General features: G+C 56.9%; 1 protein-coding gene and 1 long non-coding RNA gene across 2 annotated transcripts in view; one reads left to right on the top strand and one right to left on the bottom strand.

Moving 5' to 3' along the window:
* Window positions 1-18,672, bottom strand: part of LZTS1 (leucine zipper tumor suppressor 1) — a 50,185-nt gene that overhangs the window by 7,738 nt on the left and 23,775 nt on the right. Inside the window, exon 2 of the mRNA XM_016132439.2 lies at window positions 329-805. Coding sequence (XP_015987925.2) covers window positions 329-673 — 345 coding nt within the window. The 5' untranslated portion in view covers window positions 674-805. The remainder of the gene's footprint in view (window positions 1-328; window positions 806-18,672) is intronic.
* LOC118612460 lies at window positions 11,442-17,873 on the top strand. The gene is made up of 2 exons (XR_004954949.1): window positions 11,442-11,756; window positions 12,684-17,873. It is a non-coding gene; the product is annotated as an uncharacterized LOC118612460 (long non-coding RNA).

Raw genomic sequence — 18,672 nt, forward strand, 5'->3', positions numbered from 1 at the left:
AGAACTCCCTCTCCGACCGTGCGCTCGAAAATGCTGCCGTGGGTCCCGCCTTGACAATCCAGTGCCACCCCAGGGGAGCTCGGAGAGCCTTTTGTTTTCCCTTTTCTCTCTGCTTAAGGGCTCCCATCTAACCTTTGACCTCCGTGGCGGGCTGAGGGCGTCTGCCCTCCCCACGCCGCTCTGGCCTATTGGAGATGTAAACACTCAGATGGCCACTGCTGCCCCTTCCTGCCCTGAGCTCGCCACCCCTCTCTTGCTCTCTGCTGCCGTCCCCAACCCCCCGCCCTTACCAGACACACCCTGCCCCCCCACATGGACACACACTTACCATTTCCAGCTGATTGGAGAAGGGCATGAGCTTGGGTGGGGTGGACGGGCCGAAGTCCACCCCGGCCTGGCCCACTAAGTCCCCACTGGACAGCGCAGTGTAATCGGGGTGATGGGAGCCCCGAGCCTTCTGGCTGACCTTGATGTAGAAGAAGTCTTCACTCTTCCCCATCTTGGAGCTGGACTTGCCGTGACCCGAGTCCTGCGAGAAGCCGAAGCGGAGCAGCCCGTCCGAGCAGCGGTTGAGCTTCTTGAGGTGGGAGGCCTTGCGCAGCTTGGACTGCGAGGCCCGGCAGTGCTTGCTGTGGAAGCCGTGGCCGGAGATGAGGCTGCTCACGCTGCCCATGGCGACGCGGGGCCCGGCTCGGGCGGGGCAGGGCGGGTGCCTGGTGTGGCCGTGGCAGCGCGGGGCAGTCCTGGCTCGGCCGGGGCACTGCGGTCATAGCAAAAGCCTCGCGGAGCCTGGGAGAACGCGGACCTGGAAGGAGACACAGGGCAGCGGTCAGCGTGGGCCGGGCCGGTCACCACAAGCCGCGGCGGCGACTCGGAGCGAGCCATTCGGGTTGCTGGGTCTGGGCAGTGGGGGCATGTGTGCGTCTCTTCGGAGTTCCTGTGACCTTTCCCTCACGGCGCTTGTTGACTGTCGGCCTCGTGCCGGTGTGTGGCCTCAGCTGGCGTTCACCACCACTCTGGGCTGGATTCCTGTGTGTGTCTCTCAGCAGAAGCTTAGCCCCGTCTCTGCGACGAGGCCCTCCATCCTTCCTTTGTCCCCGACTCACTACACGTTCACCTCGGACCTGCTTCCGGAGGGCTCTGTTCTGAGCGCGGGCATACGGTAGGGACGACGCCACTTACCGTCCCCTGTGCTCGCGGGCTCGCGATCACTGCAGTGTGGCCGGGCCGTAAACCAACACTGTGTACCATCTCGAGTGACGGAGGTGCCCCAGGGCAATAAAGCAGACCGCGCGGGATGGAATTCTGGAGGGCGGCTGTTTATCGAGAGAGCAGAAAGAAGGCCTCTCTGTTGGGGTGTCATTGAAAGAGACTCCCGAGACAATGAGGGAGCAGATCATGTGCAAAGCTGGGGGAGAGAGAGGCAGCTCAGAGCTGCGGTTGCATGTGCTTGGCACACGTAAGACCAGTAAGGAGACCAGTTAAGAGTGGGCCGCAAGGCGGGGGAAGTCAGGGGTCGCCGGCTGGCCCTCACAGAGCCTGGTGGCCTGAGGGCTCTGGTCGCTACTCTGATGGCTCTAAGCAGAGACACCTTGATCTGATCTGCTGAGGAGGGTCCCTCTGGCCGCTGAGTGGAGAAGAGGCTGTCAGGGGGGCCTGGATAGCTGGGCGGGCCAGTTTTGTTGGCTGGGCCAGGGTGGTAGCTTTGGATTAAATTTTAGATGTAATTTTCAGGTCCAGCTGATAGAATTTGCTAAAGGATTGGACCCAGGGAGCGAGAGAGCATCAAGAACGACTCCACTGTTTTTATCCTGGCAACTAGGAGGAGGAGGAGGACGTGGCCGTTCATTGAGAGGCAAAGACCGCAGAAGGGGCCGGTTTAGAACGAGATGGGGTGAAAAACAGGAGTTGGGCTGAAGATCTGAAGGAGGGATGAGGTGTGCAGCAGGGCGGCGGGAGCTGCAGACGTCCACGTAGAAGTTGTTGGCGTAGAGAAGCCATCTGTGAGACCCGGGAAGGTCCCTGAGGAAGCGAAGGGAGGGTGGCGAGAGACGTCTGAGGACTGGTTTGCGGGGTCAGGACGGTGAAGGGGGAGAGGAGAGAACCCGAGACGGGTTCTCCGGCCGACGCAGGAGACCTCGGGGAGGCAGGGGCAGACGTCGCCTCGTGGCATGGTGTCAGTGCTGCGGAAGTCAAGGGATGGCTGAGGACTGGCCGGTGGGCGTGACCGTGGGGAGGCCATCGGTGGCCTTGGCAAGAGCGGGTTTGGAGGAGCGGCGGGAGGAAAGGCCTGACCGGAGAGCGTTCAAGAGAGAAAGGGGAGGGAAGTAACTGCGCCCTCGAATGCTGAGAAGTACACGATCGACGGTTTGGGTTCCGGCTGATGCCGCCTGTCGGCTGTGACAAGTGAGGTAGACTCTCCAACACCTTCAGCCTTCACTTTCGTAAGCTAATCCTAAGACACACTTAAATTTTTTTTTTTTTTTTTTTAAAGAGTAATAGGAAGGCATCTTATAATCAATGCTGAAAACAGTAACAACCCCGCCAGGCAAAGGGACACGCCGGGACGGCAATGTGACATCCTCGCAGAGTTAGGCAGATCCGGGAGCCACGCGCTTTTCAAAGCAAGGAAAGGCTGTGCGTCCGTGATGCTTCGTGGAAGAGTGAGTCTCAGTCAAAAGACGGCCGATGCGATTAAGGAAGAAGAAAAACCTATGAGCTTAGTAGAATAAGAAATCGGAAGGAACTCTCTGCTCTTCTTTGTGCTCTAAATTACATTATTGATCCTGAAGGGGAAAAAAAGAAAAAAAAAAAAGTCCCGAGCAGGTACGGAGAGTTAGTCGCCCACGTGCAGCGGAAGGAGCCAGAAGACCCTCAACTCTGGGTGTGAGGGCTGGGAGTCCAGCGTGAGTCAGTGACTGCGGTGTGAATAAGTGTTTTCTTTCTTCCACTAGTCAAAGCATAACACAACAAAGACATTATTATGTAAGTGTTAAGCACGTTTTCCTAGGAAAAGCTTACACTAAGCGGATGGCCCCTTAGAATCAAGAAACCGGGGATCGTTATGACGAGTGTATTAAGCACCACCGTAAATAACGGGCCTGGGACATTTACTGAATGCAGAGTATACAGTAGGCACTCAATATATGGTGGGCATCTTCGCGGGTGTCTATTACGATATTACCACCATTGTTCTCTCCAGCATTCGTCGTCCCTGTGACACTTCCGATGCCCCACCTCATGCTCCGGACCGGGCTCTCGCCCTTCAAATGCAACTTCCCTGCACCCCTCCCTGGCGGCGCTGCCCAGGAGTATGACGTGCCTCTGCTCGCTTAACAGTTGACAATGACAAAATGTATTTTTTGACCCCCAGGTCATCCACCCCTCTCTTGGCTGAGGCCTTCGGGTCCTAGGAGGCAAAAAATCTACTGCTGTCTCTACATAGGGAAGCTATTTTTGGCCAAAAGACACTCCAGCGCTCTGCGCATTACGCCTCTTGGGCAACCGGCCCGTCCAATCGCACACCTGTGAGACCCTGCGTGGACTGTGTTGTGGAGATAAGACAGTCGGTCATGACATTGGGCAGACCCGGATTTGGAAATCAACTTCTCTGAGGTTTCTTTGTCTGCACAATAAAATATAATAATCTATTTCGTAGGACCAGTACGAGGATGAAGCCACGGAGGTCTGGTGCAACGCCTGGCCCTTGGCAGGTGCTCCGTAGACGTGTGTGTGTGTGTGTGTGTGTGTGCGCGTGTGTGTGTGATCGCTGGAAGCATGAGCGAAGGGTGTCGCCTTTAGGAAGCGCAGAACACAGGCGAGCGAGACCGGCGTCGGGCAGACACGCGGCCTGGGCCTGTTCGCGCCCTCCTGCTCCTGCGCCGTCTCTTCTCGGCTGCGCATTGAGACGGCCTCCTTGTCCGTCTTTCCCCATGCATCCCGGGTGGCACGGTCGTCTCGCTCCCCGATGGAAGCCCTTCGAGGGCTTCGCGTGCTCCTTACGGTGAGGCAGACTCCTCGCGAAGCTCCGAGCAGGCCCTGGTTTTCGCCCGCTGCGCCGATCGCATCTCACCCCGCGCTTGCCTCGCTCACGACCGGAGTTATGGCCACGCGTGACTTTGCTGCTGGTCGAACGCATGCAGCAAGCCTTCTCCCACCGAGGAGCTTCCGCACCTGCTGACTCGCCTCTTCCCTGAGCTCTTCACACGGAACACTCTTTCTCATCCTGTAGCTCTCGCCTTGAACATCACCCCTGCGAAGTGGCTTTCTCTGGTCGCCCTGGGGAAAACCCATCTCCCCATTACTCACTCTCTCATTCCAACCTGCTCGTTTCCTTCATATCACTTGCTTTAATCTGTCATAATCTTGATTTGTAAATTCGTGATTGTGAGTGTCCCCCAGAATATACGCTCGGTGAGAGCAAAGGCTTTGCAGCTATAGCTCCTAGAACAGAAATGAGGGGAAATGAGGCACAGGCTCAGAGAGGTGAGATGACCTGGCCCCCGTCATCCAACTGGCCAACGACCTTGGTGGAACCCAGACCCAAGTTCCAGGAGTCCACGTTACAGCATGTCGCCGGGGACTGTAGGCGAGGCTCGGAGATGTTACGGGTCCCTTCTGGAGAGCAAAGCGAGTTTCCAGGGCTGGGGGAGAGCGAGCCTCTGGCCACAGCTTCATTTCCCTTTTGGGTGGATGACGACAAGGCTTGAGGTGCAGGTGAGCTCCTCCGTTCACCTGAGCAGCAGCCTGGATGACTCGTAAAGCACAAGCACTGTGCTGGGCCCCAGGGAGCAAAGGAGAGGAGGGGGTGGAGGACGGCGGCCTCTGTCCGGTCCCCTGAGTGCATTCTTAGCTCCCCGTCCTCTGCTCTCCACTCCCCAGGCCTTGACACACAGGAACTTTGAAGTCTGAGATTATCCCCAGACCCACTTGGAACTAAGCTAATTACCTTTCCGTGTCTGGACTTGTTTCATTCTCGGCCTGGAGAGAGCATCACAGAAAACTTGGCTGTGGTTCAGCCGCGTTCCCAGCCCTGGTTTTCCCGTCCACCCAGCCCTGCAGGACTTGCACCTCTGCCCTCAAGAAGCAGCGGCAAGGGGCACAGTTTTATTCCCGGGAAACAAATCCCACTGCCCGCCGGGAGTGCGCGCTCAGGGTGGACAATAAGCAATCGTACGTTCCTGGAGATTCGAGCAGGGGGAAGGAAGAGACTAGGGATGAAAAAGGGAAGGAACCAGAGACCCTCACACCTGAGAGCAAGCGAGTCAGCAGGTAGTAAGTAACCTCTTCCGCTTGACCTCCCGCTGATCTCACAGAAGGAATCTAGCAAGAGTTAGACTTTGGGTCTTAAGAGGAGAAAGGGAAAGAGAACAGCCAGAGGAGAAGGAGCCCCTCACCCATGCTTTTCAGAATCCGGCCGCGGCCACTCAGGAGGCGGCTTTGCCCCAGGCCCAGCGCCCGCGCCTCCCCGCCCGGCCCACACGAGTGACCGTGGCTGCCGCGCCGGGTCAGGCAGTGTCGCTGGATCCTGGGAAGCCCTCAGGTTTGAGCCGCTTCTACTCCCGAGGCAGGCCACCCCCATTCCATTCTGTCCCCTCCTTCCCGAAGGAAACCAGGGGTCACGCCACAGGGTCACATGCCTCTGACTGACGGTCCCATCCTGGAATATGGAGATGTAGAGGGGCCTGTCTAGACTCAGGAAGGTGAGAAACGCTGCTGCTCGCCCTCCCATCCCAAACCTCCGGGAGGAGCCGCTCTGGCCCTGGGACAGGGAGGGTCCAGAGCCACCGTCCCCTCCCCCCACGGTGCGGAGAGGTCACCACAGATCAGGACGCTCGGCCTCCGGACACCCAGCTCCTTGTCGCCCCCCCCCCCCCGTATTATTTCCCTTCCTGCTCCCGCCTCTCCCTCCTTCCTCCTCCCCATCTCTCCTCCTCTCCTCATTCTCGCAGGGAGTGGTCCGGGCGGGCGGGTCGACCAAGCACCCACAGCCACTGCTGCCACCGAGGGCGTTTCTGCTCTGCCCAGGCCCTCCCTCCGAGGAGGTGCCGCCACGCACTGCGGGCCCACGGGGACTCCCCGGGCCCTGGGAGGACTTGCTGGCTCCCTTGAGCGGCCTCCTCTGGCACCCACGGGGGCTGCGCCGCCCACCCCCGAGCCCACCCAGCAGGGCATGTTCCCAGTAACTGCCATGCAATGTCACTTGCGGGCTGAGCCTAGACGATGGGGTTGCACGCGGGGGGCTCATCTGGTTGTCTAGTCAACAAATATTTATTCCGCTGCTGACGAGGGTCAAGTATGCAAAGCGAAGGGCGAGGGAGGGGAGACGTGGAGAGTAGTAAGCACCTAGAACGGAAAACGAAAGCCGGAGCGCTTAGGAGGAACACACGTCTGCATGCGTCTGTCTCTGGGTGTGTCGGAGTCCTGTGTGTGCATGTGTAGGTGTCTGTGTGTGCACGTGCCTGTGTGTGTGTGTGCGCGCGCACATTTACTACCCCAGTGGCAGTGTCCAGGGAAGGCCTCGGAGAAGATGGCATTCACGGAGAGGCAGCTCGATGAGGTTTTTTGCCAGAACGGCCCCTCAGGGAGAACTGCGGGAGGGTGTGGTGTTCTAGGGCAGCGTGGTCCTCCAGCGGGGTGAACTTGGCACATCCGGAGACAAGATGTTTTTGACTGTCATGACTGGGATCCAGTTAAGTTACACGGAGCGTGAGACAGCCCCTGCGACAAAGAATCACCTGACCCAAACTGCCAACAGCGCCGAAGTCGAGAAGCCTGGTTTTAGAAGAACGGAAAGAAAATGTGCCCAGGACCTCAGTTCTGCCTTTGACTCAGTGTGACTTGGAGCACATGACGGACGCTCCCTGTGCCTCAGTTTCCTTACTCGTAGAGCGGAGACAACCACACCTGCTCTGCAACAGGACTTCCGTCTGGTTATTGTGTTTTCTCATTATTTTCTAGGCCAGTCCTCCGAGATACTCAATTACACAAAGACGGCTGATTGCGGGAGCACCCCAGGCCTGGACTTCCAGAACAATCTGGCCAGCCACCAGCACTGCCTCAGTGGTCCGAGGACTGCCCGTTCCCCAGGATGCCCTTGGACCCAGGAAAGACAGACGGAGTGCCAGGCGTACCCCTCCCCTTGGCCGGTGCGGAGTCTCCAGCCCTCTCTGGGCGGGGTCCAGTTCAGTTTTTCTTTGAGACCTCTTGAGCACTGAGTGAGAGTTATTGACCCCCTGCTCAGAAAAATGTCCCTCCTCAAGGATTAGGCCATGACTTCTAAGAGATCCTTGACCCAGAACACCCTTGGTTGACCCAGGTTAAAAAGATTAATATATCCTGCTTCGGGGGATCAAACGTGAGCTTTGGGGCCCTGCGGAAGAACAAAGGACTTGGTCTTAGATTATTGTCTTAATGAAAGACTCCTCGGCTTCCTTTTATGAACCGGGGAGGTGGGAGGTGGGAGAGGAAGTGAAAGTAAAGACATTATATCACCTCAGCGCAGCCTGTCCCTCCCCGGGACGCTGCAGCCCTCCCTCCCCAGGACTGCGACAGACTTCGGACCTACTTCAAAGGGGGCCAAAGGAAGGGTCCAGCAGTCAGAGGGGCGGCCGCCCGGACCGCGGTGAGCCAGGCTCCGCCTGGGCACCTCACTATCAGACCTCGCTATCAGAGCTTTCTTCTTTTACTTAATTTTAATCAGTTTTTGAAATACCGAAATTCTATTACAACAACATGAGTGACGCGGTCAGAATCGACAATGGTTAAAATGTTGTCATATTTGTTTCGGAAATAGAAATCTAAGTTGAAATCCCCATTCTCTAGTCCTTTCCGCTCCCCTATCTCTGTCTCCCCAGGGGGAACTTTATCATAAATGTTGTGGGTACGTGTTTTGATCACCAAAAATATTTTCAACACAAGAATACCCTATGCATTGCTTTGTTTTTCACTTTGTATAAATAGTATCACATTACATGTATCATTCTGCAATGCGGATCCTTTAACAGTTTGCGCCTTGGGACCCACTCGCCCTGCTGTGTAGCGGTTCTGTGTAGCAAAACCCCATTTCACTGACCATTCTCGACTCTGATGTTTCCATTTTGTCGCCAATGTCGCCAAAACCTTCTGTTATATGGTAACTTCCCCACATGTGTGGGGATTTTTCTGAGATTTGTTTTCTCTGAGTCTTGGAAGACATCTAATTTTTAAAGCACCTCCTCCCTTACACTGAAACTCTCTAGAAGGTGGCATCTGAGACCCATATTGGCCAGGATGTCTAAGGAGGACAGCAAGAGGGGACCAGAGCCCCAAATCCCTCTTCCCCATATTACCCTGGGGTGGGGGAGGGGCATGTTGCTATGATTAACAAGAGGAGGCTTTTGGCAGAGCAGAGGTGGGAGGGGGACCTGGGTGACAGCGTGAGGTGAAGGAGCCTTGGCCAGAGAGGTCGTTCTGCTGTAGGTGATGAGGGACCTTCCTGCTCTACGGCAGCCTGGACATGGAGGACAGCACCTTCCACGGTCCAAATTCCATAACGCTGGAGCCGTGCAAGATACTAGCGATCCTTTACCCCGACTCCTTCATGATGCAGATGCTGCACGGAGGCGGCCAAGAGCCGGGGACGGACTTGCCCAGTCACACCACACGTTCTGGGTTCGAAACCAGCATTCTTTCCAGTTTACAACAGGACAGGGCCAACCCGCTTCCGTTTTCCAGAGTTGGGGAAGGGCAGCTCCTCGCTCTCTATGGGCCACATGCGTAAAGGGGGTGTGTGGGGGGGCACGCCATCCCGCCGGCTCTAGGCATTGCTCCATTCAGAGATGATCCCCTCGGGGTTGGTGCCTGAGGAGGCTGAGGAAGCTGCCACAGGCTCTGCGTGGGCCCCGTGTGGGGGAAGGGTGACCCGCCTCCAGCAGTGGCTGGTGCTTGCTGGGCTGGGACCCGCAGTCCGCCTACCGCTGTCCCCCTGCTCAGGAGTCACGGCCCAGGACAACGTCCAGCCTTAGCCCCGGCAGCCACGCCTCTGCATCCTCAGTTCGGGTCCGTCTGTGGAACGTGGAGAATGCCACAGACACTACGATTCAGTCACACTGTCTCTCAGGGGGGTGGACACGCGCTGAGTGTCGTCATGTAGGGTGCCTAGAAGAAGGGCAAGCCTCTCACGAAGAACTCGCGTCTAGTAGCGAACCCGCAGCTTTCCTGCGAAGGGAGACCGCTGCCTCTTCCCGGCCTGGCTCCAGTCCCGCCCCCCTCCCCCCTACCTCGGGAAGCCACTCAGCGGGGCCACAGTCACTAGGGTGCTCCCTCACTGGGTGCTCGGCCTGCACGGCCTGGGGACAGCTCTTACAGTAGGGTGAAGGCGTATCTCTTCATTATCTTTAAACCCCCTTAAAGGCGGAGTCTGCGTCCCACATAGCGCTGACCGCAGCGCTAAGCACACAACGGGTACTCAACGCATGTTTTAATAAAAACAGCTCCCAGGGGTGCACGGGGTCCTCGACACGGCAGGTGGAGCCCAGGAAGGATGTGTAGTCAGTCCAGGTGCCACACATGCAGTGCGAGAGCCAGGCCTACAGAACTAGAATCCACACCTGGCTGTAACCCCAACTTCCGGCTCTTTAAATCTTTTCTGAGTCAATGGCCACCTTGGGAAGAAGGAAACCTACCCTCTCTGTCGGGTTCTTCACCTCCCGGTCCTGCTCAACACTTGTGGCCAAGACAAAGAAGTACAAGCCAAAATCTCTGTTTCAAGGCAGGCGAGGAAAAGCAGCTGCCTCTGCCTGCAGCCCGGGGCGAAGTAAATAAAGGGTCTCACACTATGGTCTGCCCGTTACGGACTGAATGTCTGTGCCCCGCTAAAATTCATGCGTGGACGCCCCAACCCCCGATGGAGGGCATCAGGAGGTGAGGCCGGGGAGGTGGTTAGGGTGAGACGAGCACGTGGGTGGGGTCCTCAGGATGGGGTTAGCGCCCTGAATAAGACGGGACCAGAGAGCTCTCCCGCTCTCTCTCGCTCTCTCTCCCTCTCTAGCCCTTTCTCTCCCTCTCTCTCCCCTCCCCCACACGGGGGCACAGCAAGAAGGTGGCCGCCTACAAGCCGGGAAGAGGGGTCTCGCCGGAGACCAAATCTGCCAGCGCTTGACCCGAGACTTGCAGCCCCAGAGTGGTGCAAAGGTGTGTTGTTGCCTGAGCCCCACCTGCGGCGCTGGTTACAGCGGCCCGAGCTGACTCAGACGCCGTCTCGTGGCCCCCCACGAGGTGCTGTCAGGTCGCCCCGTCTCCGGCATCGTCTTTACAGTCTTCCCTCCTGCGTCTCTGCCCGCGTGGTGCCGATCGCCCCGAAACACGCAGAGCTGCCGTTCTTTGGGGACAGTCTAGAAAGGAAAGTCGCTTGGCGGGAGTCGGGGAAGCTCAGCTCGACCCCTGGTTCCGCCTCCCTCCAGCTCTGCCGCTGGAAGCAAGTTTGCAGTGACTTGTCTGTCCCCTCAGGGGGAACCCCTTAGGGCGGGGCCTGGGCCGCGCAGCGGCGGGTCCGAGGGGGGAGCCACAGGTCAGCAGGGCCCTCTGAGGCACATGTGCCACTGCGTGATGGCATTAGGACTCTGACACAGGGTCACGGACTGATGGGTCTCTCCTGTCATCTGGCATAAGACTGAACCTTCTTGCATCTCTGTGTATTTCCTTCCACGTCAGATAAACATGGCCGACACGTTGCGGGTATTCACGGGACTAGATGAAACCACACAGTTGAACGTCCTGGACCACAGTAGACCATCCGGGGCACAGTCACACCAAAGTGCTTGTGAAATCATAATGCCGTGTGTAGAGATGCGAGGACTAGATCCTCACCTGTCCTGCAGTTAGAGGAGCAGGACTTTGGAGGAGGATTACCACCCCACCCCCATCTCCCTAGGAGAGCAGGGCTGGGCCAGACCCGGCCTGGTGCCTCAAGGACAGGGAGGAGGGGGGCATGCAGAGTGTGGGAGCAGCATCTGCCGGCTGGGGCTGGGGGCGCCCTGGGTGGCCCCCCGCTGGCTTCCCCAGCCAAGGTCTCTCTGGGGCTAAATAGAGCGCGAGCCCAGGGTTACTGGACTTCCTTTTCAAGATGACTTTCCCCTTGATCCTCTGTCCCGCCCTCAGTACACTGCTCAACTGAGCTTCCTTATCTGGAATTCCAGTGTTTGTATTCCTGTTCTTGACCTCTCCTGCCATTTGCTGCTCTGGATGAGGATTGGGGCTGCGGCCAGGGCTGGGGCAGGGGTGAGCCTGGGAGCTGGTTAATCATCTCAGCCCGGCCTGCAAGCCTCCTCCTAACGCTCGCTTTGCTGATGCCTGGAGGGTTCCCTGCGCAAAGCTCAATACGTGTTTTCTGAGTGAATGGATGAATGGAACAGAGGCGAGGACGGAGGAGGAAGGGGGTCGGGCAGCGTGGGCAGCGCAGCTCTCCGCGAGGCGGAGCGGGGCGAGGGGGAGCGGGCTGCCATGGGTTGGAAGCAGGGGCCCACGCAGCTCTCAATTCAATCCACTTGGGCTCCCTGGAAAGGCAGAAAGTGAAAGGGAGCTCGCTGGCAGGCTGAGTCACCCCGTCGGGTGAACAATCGGAAGCGATTCTGCTTCCCACTTGCTGGGAGGAGTCAAAAGCCATCCTGCCTGGCAGCCTTTTGTGTGCAGGTCTCAGTGGTCAGCTGCTGGCAGTGCCGTCCTCCTCCCAATGGGCAGTTTGCATCTGAACAGCGCTGACTGACAGTTCTCCTCAGGTACGTGGTTACCCGCCAACCCTAACCTGCCCTGCTCCCTTTCAAAATCAAGCCACAGTTACATGCTAAGCTCATGCCAGTTTAACCCCTGCCACTGTGAGTGCAGCGGCTGCTCCCACCCGAAGCAGCAGAAGGTGAGCCTCACCCCTGTCCCTGACTCGGGCGCCACGGGGCCCGGGCAGCCGTGAAGGGAGCCACTTCTCCTTTAGCCTCTAAAGCAGGTGGCTCAGGTCTTCGGTGGGAGGCATGGGTGAGAAGTCCAGGGCAGGGCTGGGGGTCTGGCCGGACTCCCTCTCATCTCGCTTGATCAGAGCGAGGAGCCCAGGACCGGTTAGGACTTTGGAGGCCAGAATACAGGGGACAGATGGCCCCTTTGCCTGCCAAACCCTCACCGCCCTAGAGTGCAGGCAGAGCGGGCACCTTCTAGAAGGGCGAATTTGAAGACACCAGGTCTGGGTTTGAGTGACCGACAGTCAGAACCGACGGGGTCTCAGACAGGGATGGAAACACGTTTTCTCTCTTTGCCATCGTTGAGGCCGCCTGAAGTGTTCCGTGGCCAGATTCGGGTTCAGTGGGGAAGAACTGAGGGTTAAACTAGCAACGTGGGCCGCGGGCTTGGGGAGGGGCAGTGATGAGACACAGCGACAGGACTTCCCTGGTCCAGGTACCAAGGTTGCTGCTTCGCTGGCTTTCGGCAAATCAGAAAACCCAGCATCCCGAATTGGATGGGAGGGGTCTTAAGGTTCCTCGGGGTCCCTGCGGTGGGACGCCTTCGTGCCTCCATCTCTCCAAAACTCTGACCTGCCTTCGCCTGCCCCAAGCGGCAGCCACACCGCCACACTGCGCTCGTCCTCGCTGGAGAGACCAGGTGCTCTGGTCAGAGGAAAATACAGCAGGTGTGCTACCTCCCATTCCATTTCATCCCAGGAGCAGAGAGCCTCTCGCTGACAGCGTGCCTGCCACCTGACCAGGAAAAGGGCTCGCAGGCCCCTTCGATGGCATCACAGAGATACCCACGTGATTCCTCCAGCTATGCACGAGGCTCTTCCTAAGAGGGCAGGAGCCCGGGGACAACCAGTAAGATGAGAAGCAAGTCGACGCCAGACCCATGGGGGAGACGACACAACAGAGAAAAGCTTTTCGAGCTCAGAGGTGCTGCCTCCGTGCTCCATGATATGAGGGCGCTGAGGCCCAAAGAGGTTGGGTGGCTTGTCCGAGGCCACACGGCAAGGCGCAAGTAGAGCCAGGGCTAGGATCTGGCCTCCTGGGCCCCTGGCCAGCATTCTTCCCACTTCTATTCTCCTTTAACGGGAGAAAAGTTAGGGCTAGAGTATAAATACCACTCTATGCTGAGAGGTACCGCTTTAAAAATACCCAGATCGAAGGAGCCGGACCGAAGATGAAATCAGGTCTCCACCTCACACCCCAGGAACCTTTGGCTTGCCATCGCCAGCCACGGACAGGGCTGAGCCCGGGAGATGAGTCGTATCTCTCCATGAAAATTCACTGGGAAATTGGGGCTCAGGAGTTTGGCTGGTACTAGGGTGAGACAAAGGACAGAGGCGGCAAGAGGCAGGAATAGTAGAAAGCCCTCTACCACCTACAGACCCCGGGGAGAACGCTGCTTCTGGAACAGATCTCACAGGAGAAGGTAATGACTAGTCCGGGAGGCGGGCAGGTGTGGGAGAAGGCTGGCGGTTGGAGGCAGTAGGGAGGGGAGAGAGCTCTTTTCCTAAAGAGCGTTTCTTCGCTCCTCACCTCACCCCTCACGCTCGCCCAGGCTGGCGTTTATACCCACCGAGTGTATACGGTACTTGTAAAGGTGTGTACCGGGGAACCAGGTAGTTTTCGGAACTCAGGAAAAGACTGGAGCTCGGGAAGCCTTGGCAGAGGCAAAGCTGACGCCTGACTCCGGGTGTTGGAAGTGACCCAGAGAGACTCACCTGGTCCCTTAGGTTAGCCAAAGGAGTGTGGCTTTTGTTGTCTGGAGTTGTCTAGGCGCACCTGCGTGCGTTTCGTGTGCTCGGAGGCACGGCCTGTCTGCTGGGACCTGTGTGCACAACGCGGAAACCTGTGACTGTTCCTGACACGTCTCTGCACGTCCTGAGTTAATCCTCTGATGTGTCTGGCTGGGCGATTTTGACTTCTATGTCACCTCTGTCCTGATTCTCAACCTCCTTGCTCCCTCCTCCAGAGCACGTTCCTGTCGGGGGAACTAGAAGCCTCACATCTAGCAAAGCAGCCTCTGGTGAGCGTCGGGTAACCCTGCCGCCCTGCTGGGGCCTGCTGCCCCCACCTCCCTGGCAGGGAGATAATTACCGCAGAGCCCATGGAGTTGGCCCGGAAGTCCCTCAGTCCTGCGGAGCTGGCCCGCGGCTGCCCCCGAAGTCCCTCATTACTGTCCCCGCCACCTCTGTGATACCTTCTCTGGCTGCGGCTGCCATCCGACAGGACCAGAGGCTCATGAAAGAGGCTCCGAAGCACCACGCGGAGACGCCGGGCCTTGAAGGTCACTCCCGCTCTGCTCCTGCCCCTCCTCGCGCTTCGTGCTCCAGGGATGCCAAGCGGCTCGCGGGTCCCCAGATTGCCTCTCAGCGCTGTCCCACGGGCTCTGCCCTCTGCCAGGAAGGACCTCCGTGACCGTGACTGTCTCGCAGGGGGAAGATGGACAAGCACCTCTCCTTCCTCGACTACGTCTGAAGGAAGCAATGCCAGTCCGGTGCCTTGGCAGGAAATCAAATCCAAGGCCACATATATCTGTTTCCTGAACCCTGGAGGGCTGGGCACACGGCATGGCAGCTGAGGATCTTGGAGCAGAAGCTGAGATCTGGGCAGGGGAAGGAAGTTCCAGCTGGGGGACCTTAAAGAACCCTCAGCAACAACTCCTGTGCTGTGTCCCCTCAACACTGTTTTGAGCTGGTATAGCACATTGGGTCGCCTGATCCCTCATTGCCTCTGCGGACGATAACTGTATCTCTCTACTTTATCCGATTTCTAGGAGGATTAAACGAACAATGAAAGTTGAATGCTAACACTCAGTGCCCAGCACATTGTAAGCACTTAAGAATTCTTAGCTGTCATCATTTGGAGTCCCGAACCCTATTCATCTGTTAAGACCCACCTCAAATGCCGCCTCCTTTGCGGAGCTTAACACATGAATTCAAGTCACGTCAATCTCTAGATTCTGTTTGGAAACGGTTCTCAAAGTGTGGCCCCCAGACCAGCAGCAACGACATCCCCAGGGACCTTGTCAGAAATGCACATTCACGGGTCCGCCCCAGCCCAGATTGCTGGGGCCCAATGATCTGTGTTTAATGGTCCCCAAGGATTCTTTCGCAGGATAAAGCTTGAGAACGACTCTCGGTTTTTTTTTTTTTTTTTTCCTTGGTATTCTATCATTGTACTTGATCATAGCCTGACCTGAATTATTACAAGTTCTTCAAGGGTAGAGACCTTGTCTTATATTCTGAGGAAGTGCTAAGGAAAAGCTCTTGTGAATTTGAGCTCAATGAGCATTTTAATTCGACTTCATCTTAATAATTCCCAGCATGCCCCTCGCCTCCATCTTCTTCCCATCCACCCCAGGCCCTGGGGAAAATCTCCCCCGCCCTCAGTGAGGGAAGATTTCCTCCTTTCCTCCCTCCGGCTCTCTCCTTCTTCCTTCCCCGTTCCCTCCCTCCCTCTTTTATTTCCCTAAGTAGCCATTTAGGACTCTTAAAATTGGCCGTGAGTGTGGAGTAAGGGTAGAGGGCACTTTTGGAGTGTCAGGAAATGCCAGATAGTTAAGATAGTGTCCCCGTCACAGTAACATTTCCAAAGACTCCTTGGGCTGAGCGTTCTCAAAAAGCTAGACCGGGGCAAGGGAGTGCGGCCCTAACCCCCTTGCTCACAGGTTCCTTCCAGGATGCCCCAAGCGGCCTGCTGACTGTAACCCATCACACGATGGCCAGGTGGAAGAGAGTGGAGGGCTCTCCCTTCAGTATGAGCGCCCCCTGCAATACCTTCCCTCTTCCCCGTGTGCTGGCGACGGGGCTCCCTCCCCAGGCTCTGTGGACGGTAGAACCGACGAAAGATGGGTGTGACTGTGGCCAGGGCATATGTGATAAGGTATAAACATGTAATTTAGCCAAGCTGCTAGCCAGACGCGGCTCTCTCTGTGTCCGACTAATGGTTCTGCTTTGCAAACCTAAGCTTTCCCAAGAACAGAAGCTTTGACCCCAGCGAAGGCTATTGGTAGGCCTACCATATAATCCGGACACTATTAAGAGTGAATGGGAACATTGGTACGAATTCCTCCGGGACAGCAGACGTGAACTGGGAGGTGTGGTCGCCTTACATATCCGCCATATTTCTTCCCACGAGGGCCAGGCCAGGGACGAGGATGTTGGGGAGGGAGGTCTGGTGCGTCTGGGCCTCCTGCCCCCTCCCCTCAGCCACTCAGGGTTCGGTTGGCTACAAGGGACAAGGAAAGGACGAGCGACTAGGGACTAGCGAGCGCCAGTTACACGGACCACTTACCAGGTGCTCTGCCGACGGTGATAAACAGGGTGCTGTGGCCCCTGGTACTTCAAGCACCTTTACGGGACTGATGTACCTGGTAAGGCAGGCACAGCTACACGTCACCTGCCAGGATATGTGTCAGCAGTTGCTCTGACGGGCAGACAGGTCTGTCCCCGAAGGGGTGAGCTGCTGGGAGCAAGGGCCCCTGAGTCGTATTTGGTGAGCATTTACCATGCGCAGTCACCATCGGGGGCCTGTCATAGATAAGCAGTGAACGGAGCAGAGCCTGCCCTTATCCACATGTTGGAAAGCGATGGACCTGGCTTGCACTCGGGGCTCTGCACAGTCGAACCCCAACCTCTCGTCTCATCTCACTTGCTGCTCCCACAAGCTGTACCAAATAGGCACGCTTCCCAACCGGTCTGGGGCGCAGGGTCCCCGACGTTCAGGGCTGCACCTGGCATCTCGAGTGACCTCCTTGCCAGACTCCTGACCGCTCTCAGGGGCCCGCTAGCCCTTTCCCTTCTCCGTGCCTTTGTCATGCAGTCTCCCCTACCCCCACCCAAGGCACAGCCCTCGCCCTCTCCCAGGTCCCCCTCGTGGTTTCTCCTGCTCAGACGGCTCTGCGTTGCTGAGCAGCACTTTCGTTGCTAGACACAGTACATTCTTTCTGAGTCCGGATTCTGATGGGCATACCAAAGAATCAAGACCTCCCAGCAAGCCGAAGCTCTGACTGCTGCCGCCTTTTGTATTTCTCCAGTCCTGTCTGTTTCATCTTCTGCACTCTGTAAGCCCGAACTGACTGACCTCTGCACCTGACACCCTGCAGGCAGCTTCCTCTCTACAGTGCAGTGCAGAGACAAGGAAGTAGGGGAGGGAGGGAGGTCCCGGTACCTTCCCTCAATCCCAGCCCCCACCCCACCCCCCATCCCCTGGGCTGAAGTGCTTCCTGCTTCTTTGTGCCTCTGACAATGGCACGCCCTCCTCCTCAGACAGATCTTTCCAGCTGAGCTGTGATTCCATCAACTGCAAGCATCCCAGGAGGCTTCCTCCAAGAATTACATTCTCTTCCTTCCACTTAAAGGTCTGGCTTTCTCTTATTCTCTCCCGCGAGGACTTAAACATGCACAAGTCTGCCAGCTAACTCCAAAGCAACACGCTAGCTCCTGAACTCCATTTCTCCCTCCACTGCTTTTCTTCTGGTTTATGGCCACACTGCTTGAGAGAGAAGCTATGCTCACTGTTGCTACTTGCTCGCTTCCCTCTTGTCCTCAGTCCACAAAACCCTGGCTTCTGCCCCTACCGACCCACTAGAACTGCTGTCCAGGGATGCGGCTGAAGCCAACCAATACTTTTTGATAGTTATCAAATAACCTCTTAGTTGGTCCATATTTTTTTTTTCCACTCCATCCTTTTTGGAGACACTCTTTCCTTGGCTTACATGCTAATATATCTCTCGGTTTCCTCCTATCCCCTGAGCCTGTCCTTCTCTGTCTCTTTAGTCTCTTCATCCTGAAATGCTGGTTCTCTTCACAGTTCTGTTCTGGGCCCTATTCTCTGCTCCTGGTTGGCCTATGCTGTCCCATGGCTTCAGCTGCCTCCACGTGGTGTTGATGTTTGGATCTGAGTCTGCAGCCCAGACCTCTCTTCCGAGCTCCTGATCTGAACACTCGGGTGCTGCTGGCCACCATCCCTTGGATGGGCCACAACGTCTCACACTCAACGTGTCCAAAATGGAATGTTTCTTCCCTCAACACATCCCTCCTGGCTTCTGGTCTTGGAGAGTGGTACAACCAGGACAGAAAGCTGATTCCGAGAAACCTGACCAAGCCAGGAACCCTGGATTCCTTCCTCTCCCTCATCCCTATATCTGAACGATTACTAAGTCCTGCTCGATTTTCCGTAAAACCAGGGTTCCCCTCCACCTCTACTACTGCTGTCTTAGTGTAAGTTTCTGTCATATTTCCCCTGGGATATTAACAGGCTTGATCTTTGCTTTTTTCCAAGCTCTCCCAAGGATTCCCTTTGCCCAAAGAATAAAGTCCACGTTTCCTAACATGGCAGAGAAGGCTTCCTTGATGACGACTGTTCCTCTTTGCATTTTCCTGCTGTACGGCACCACTGCCCCCCGACACGACCCTTCGTTTTGACAGACTCAAGTTCTGCAGCTTTGCCGTGATCTCCCGCTGGCTTTCTCCCAAGTTTTCCTGAGCCGCTCCCTATGCCCGAGTCCCGGGGACTCGGCGGAGACAGGGCTTCCCCGGCGAGGCCTCCCCCACGCCTTCTGTGCCCCCTCTGCTCATTCTTATAACAGCGTCAATCACGCCGTAATGCAGGTCGTCCTTATTCACGTCTACTTCTCAGCAGACTACAGAGCCGTGCCGTATTCGATGCTGCAAGCCTAACTTCTAGCATA

This window comes from Rousettus aegyptiacus, unplaced genomic scaffold, assembly GCF_014176215.1.
Source record: "Rousettus aegyptiacus isolate mRouAeg1 unplaced genomic scaffold, mRouAeg1.p scaffold_m13_p_16, whole genome shotgun sequence".
NCBI classification, from domain to species: Eukaryota; Metazoa; Chordata; class Mammalia; order Chiroptera; family Pteropodidae; genus Rousettus; species Rousettus aegyptiacus.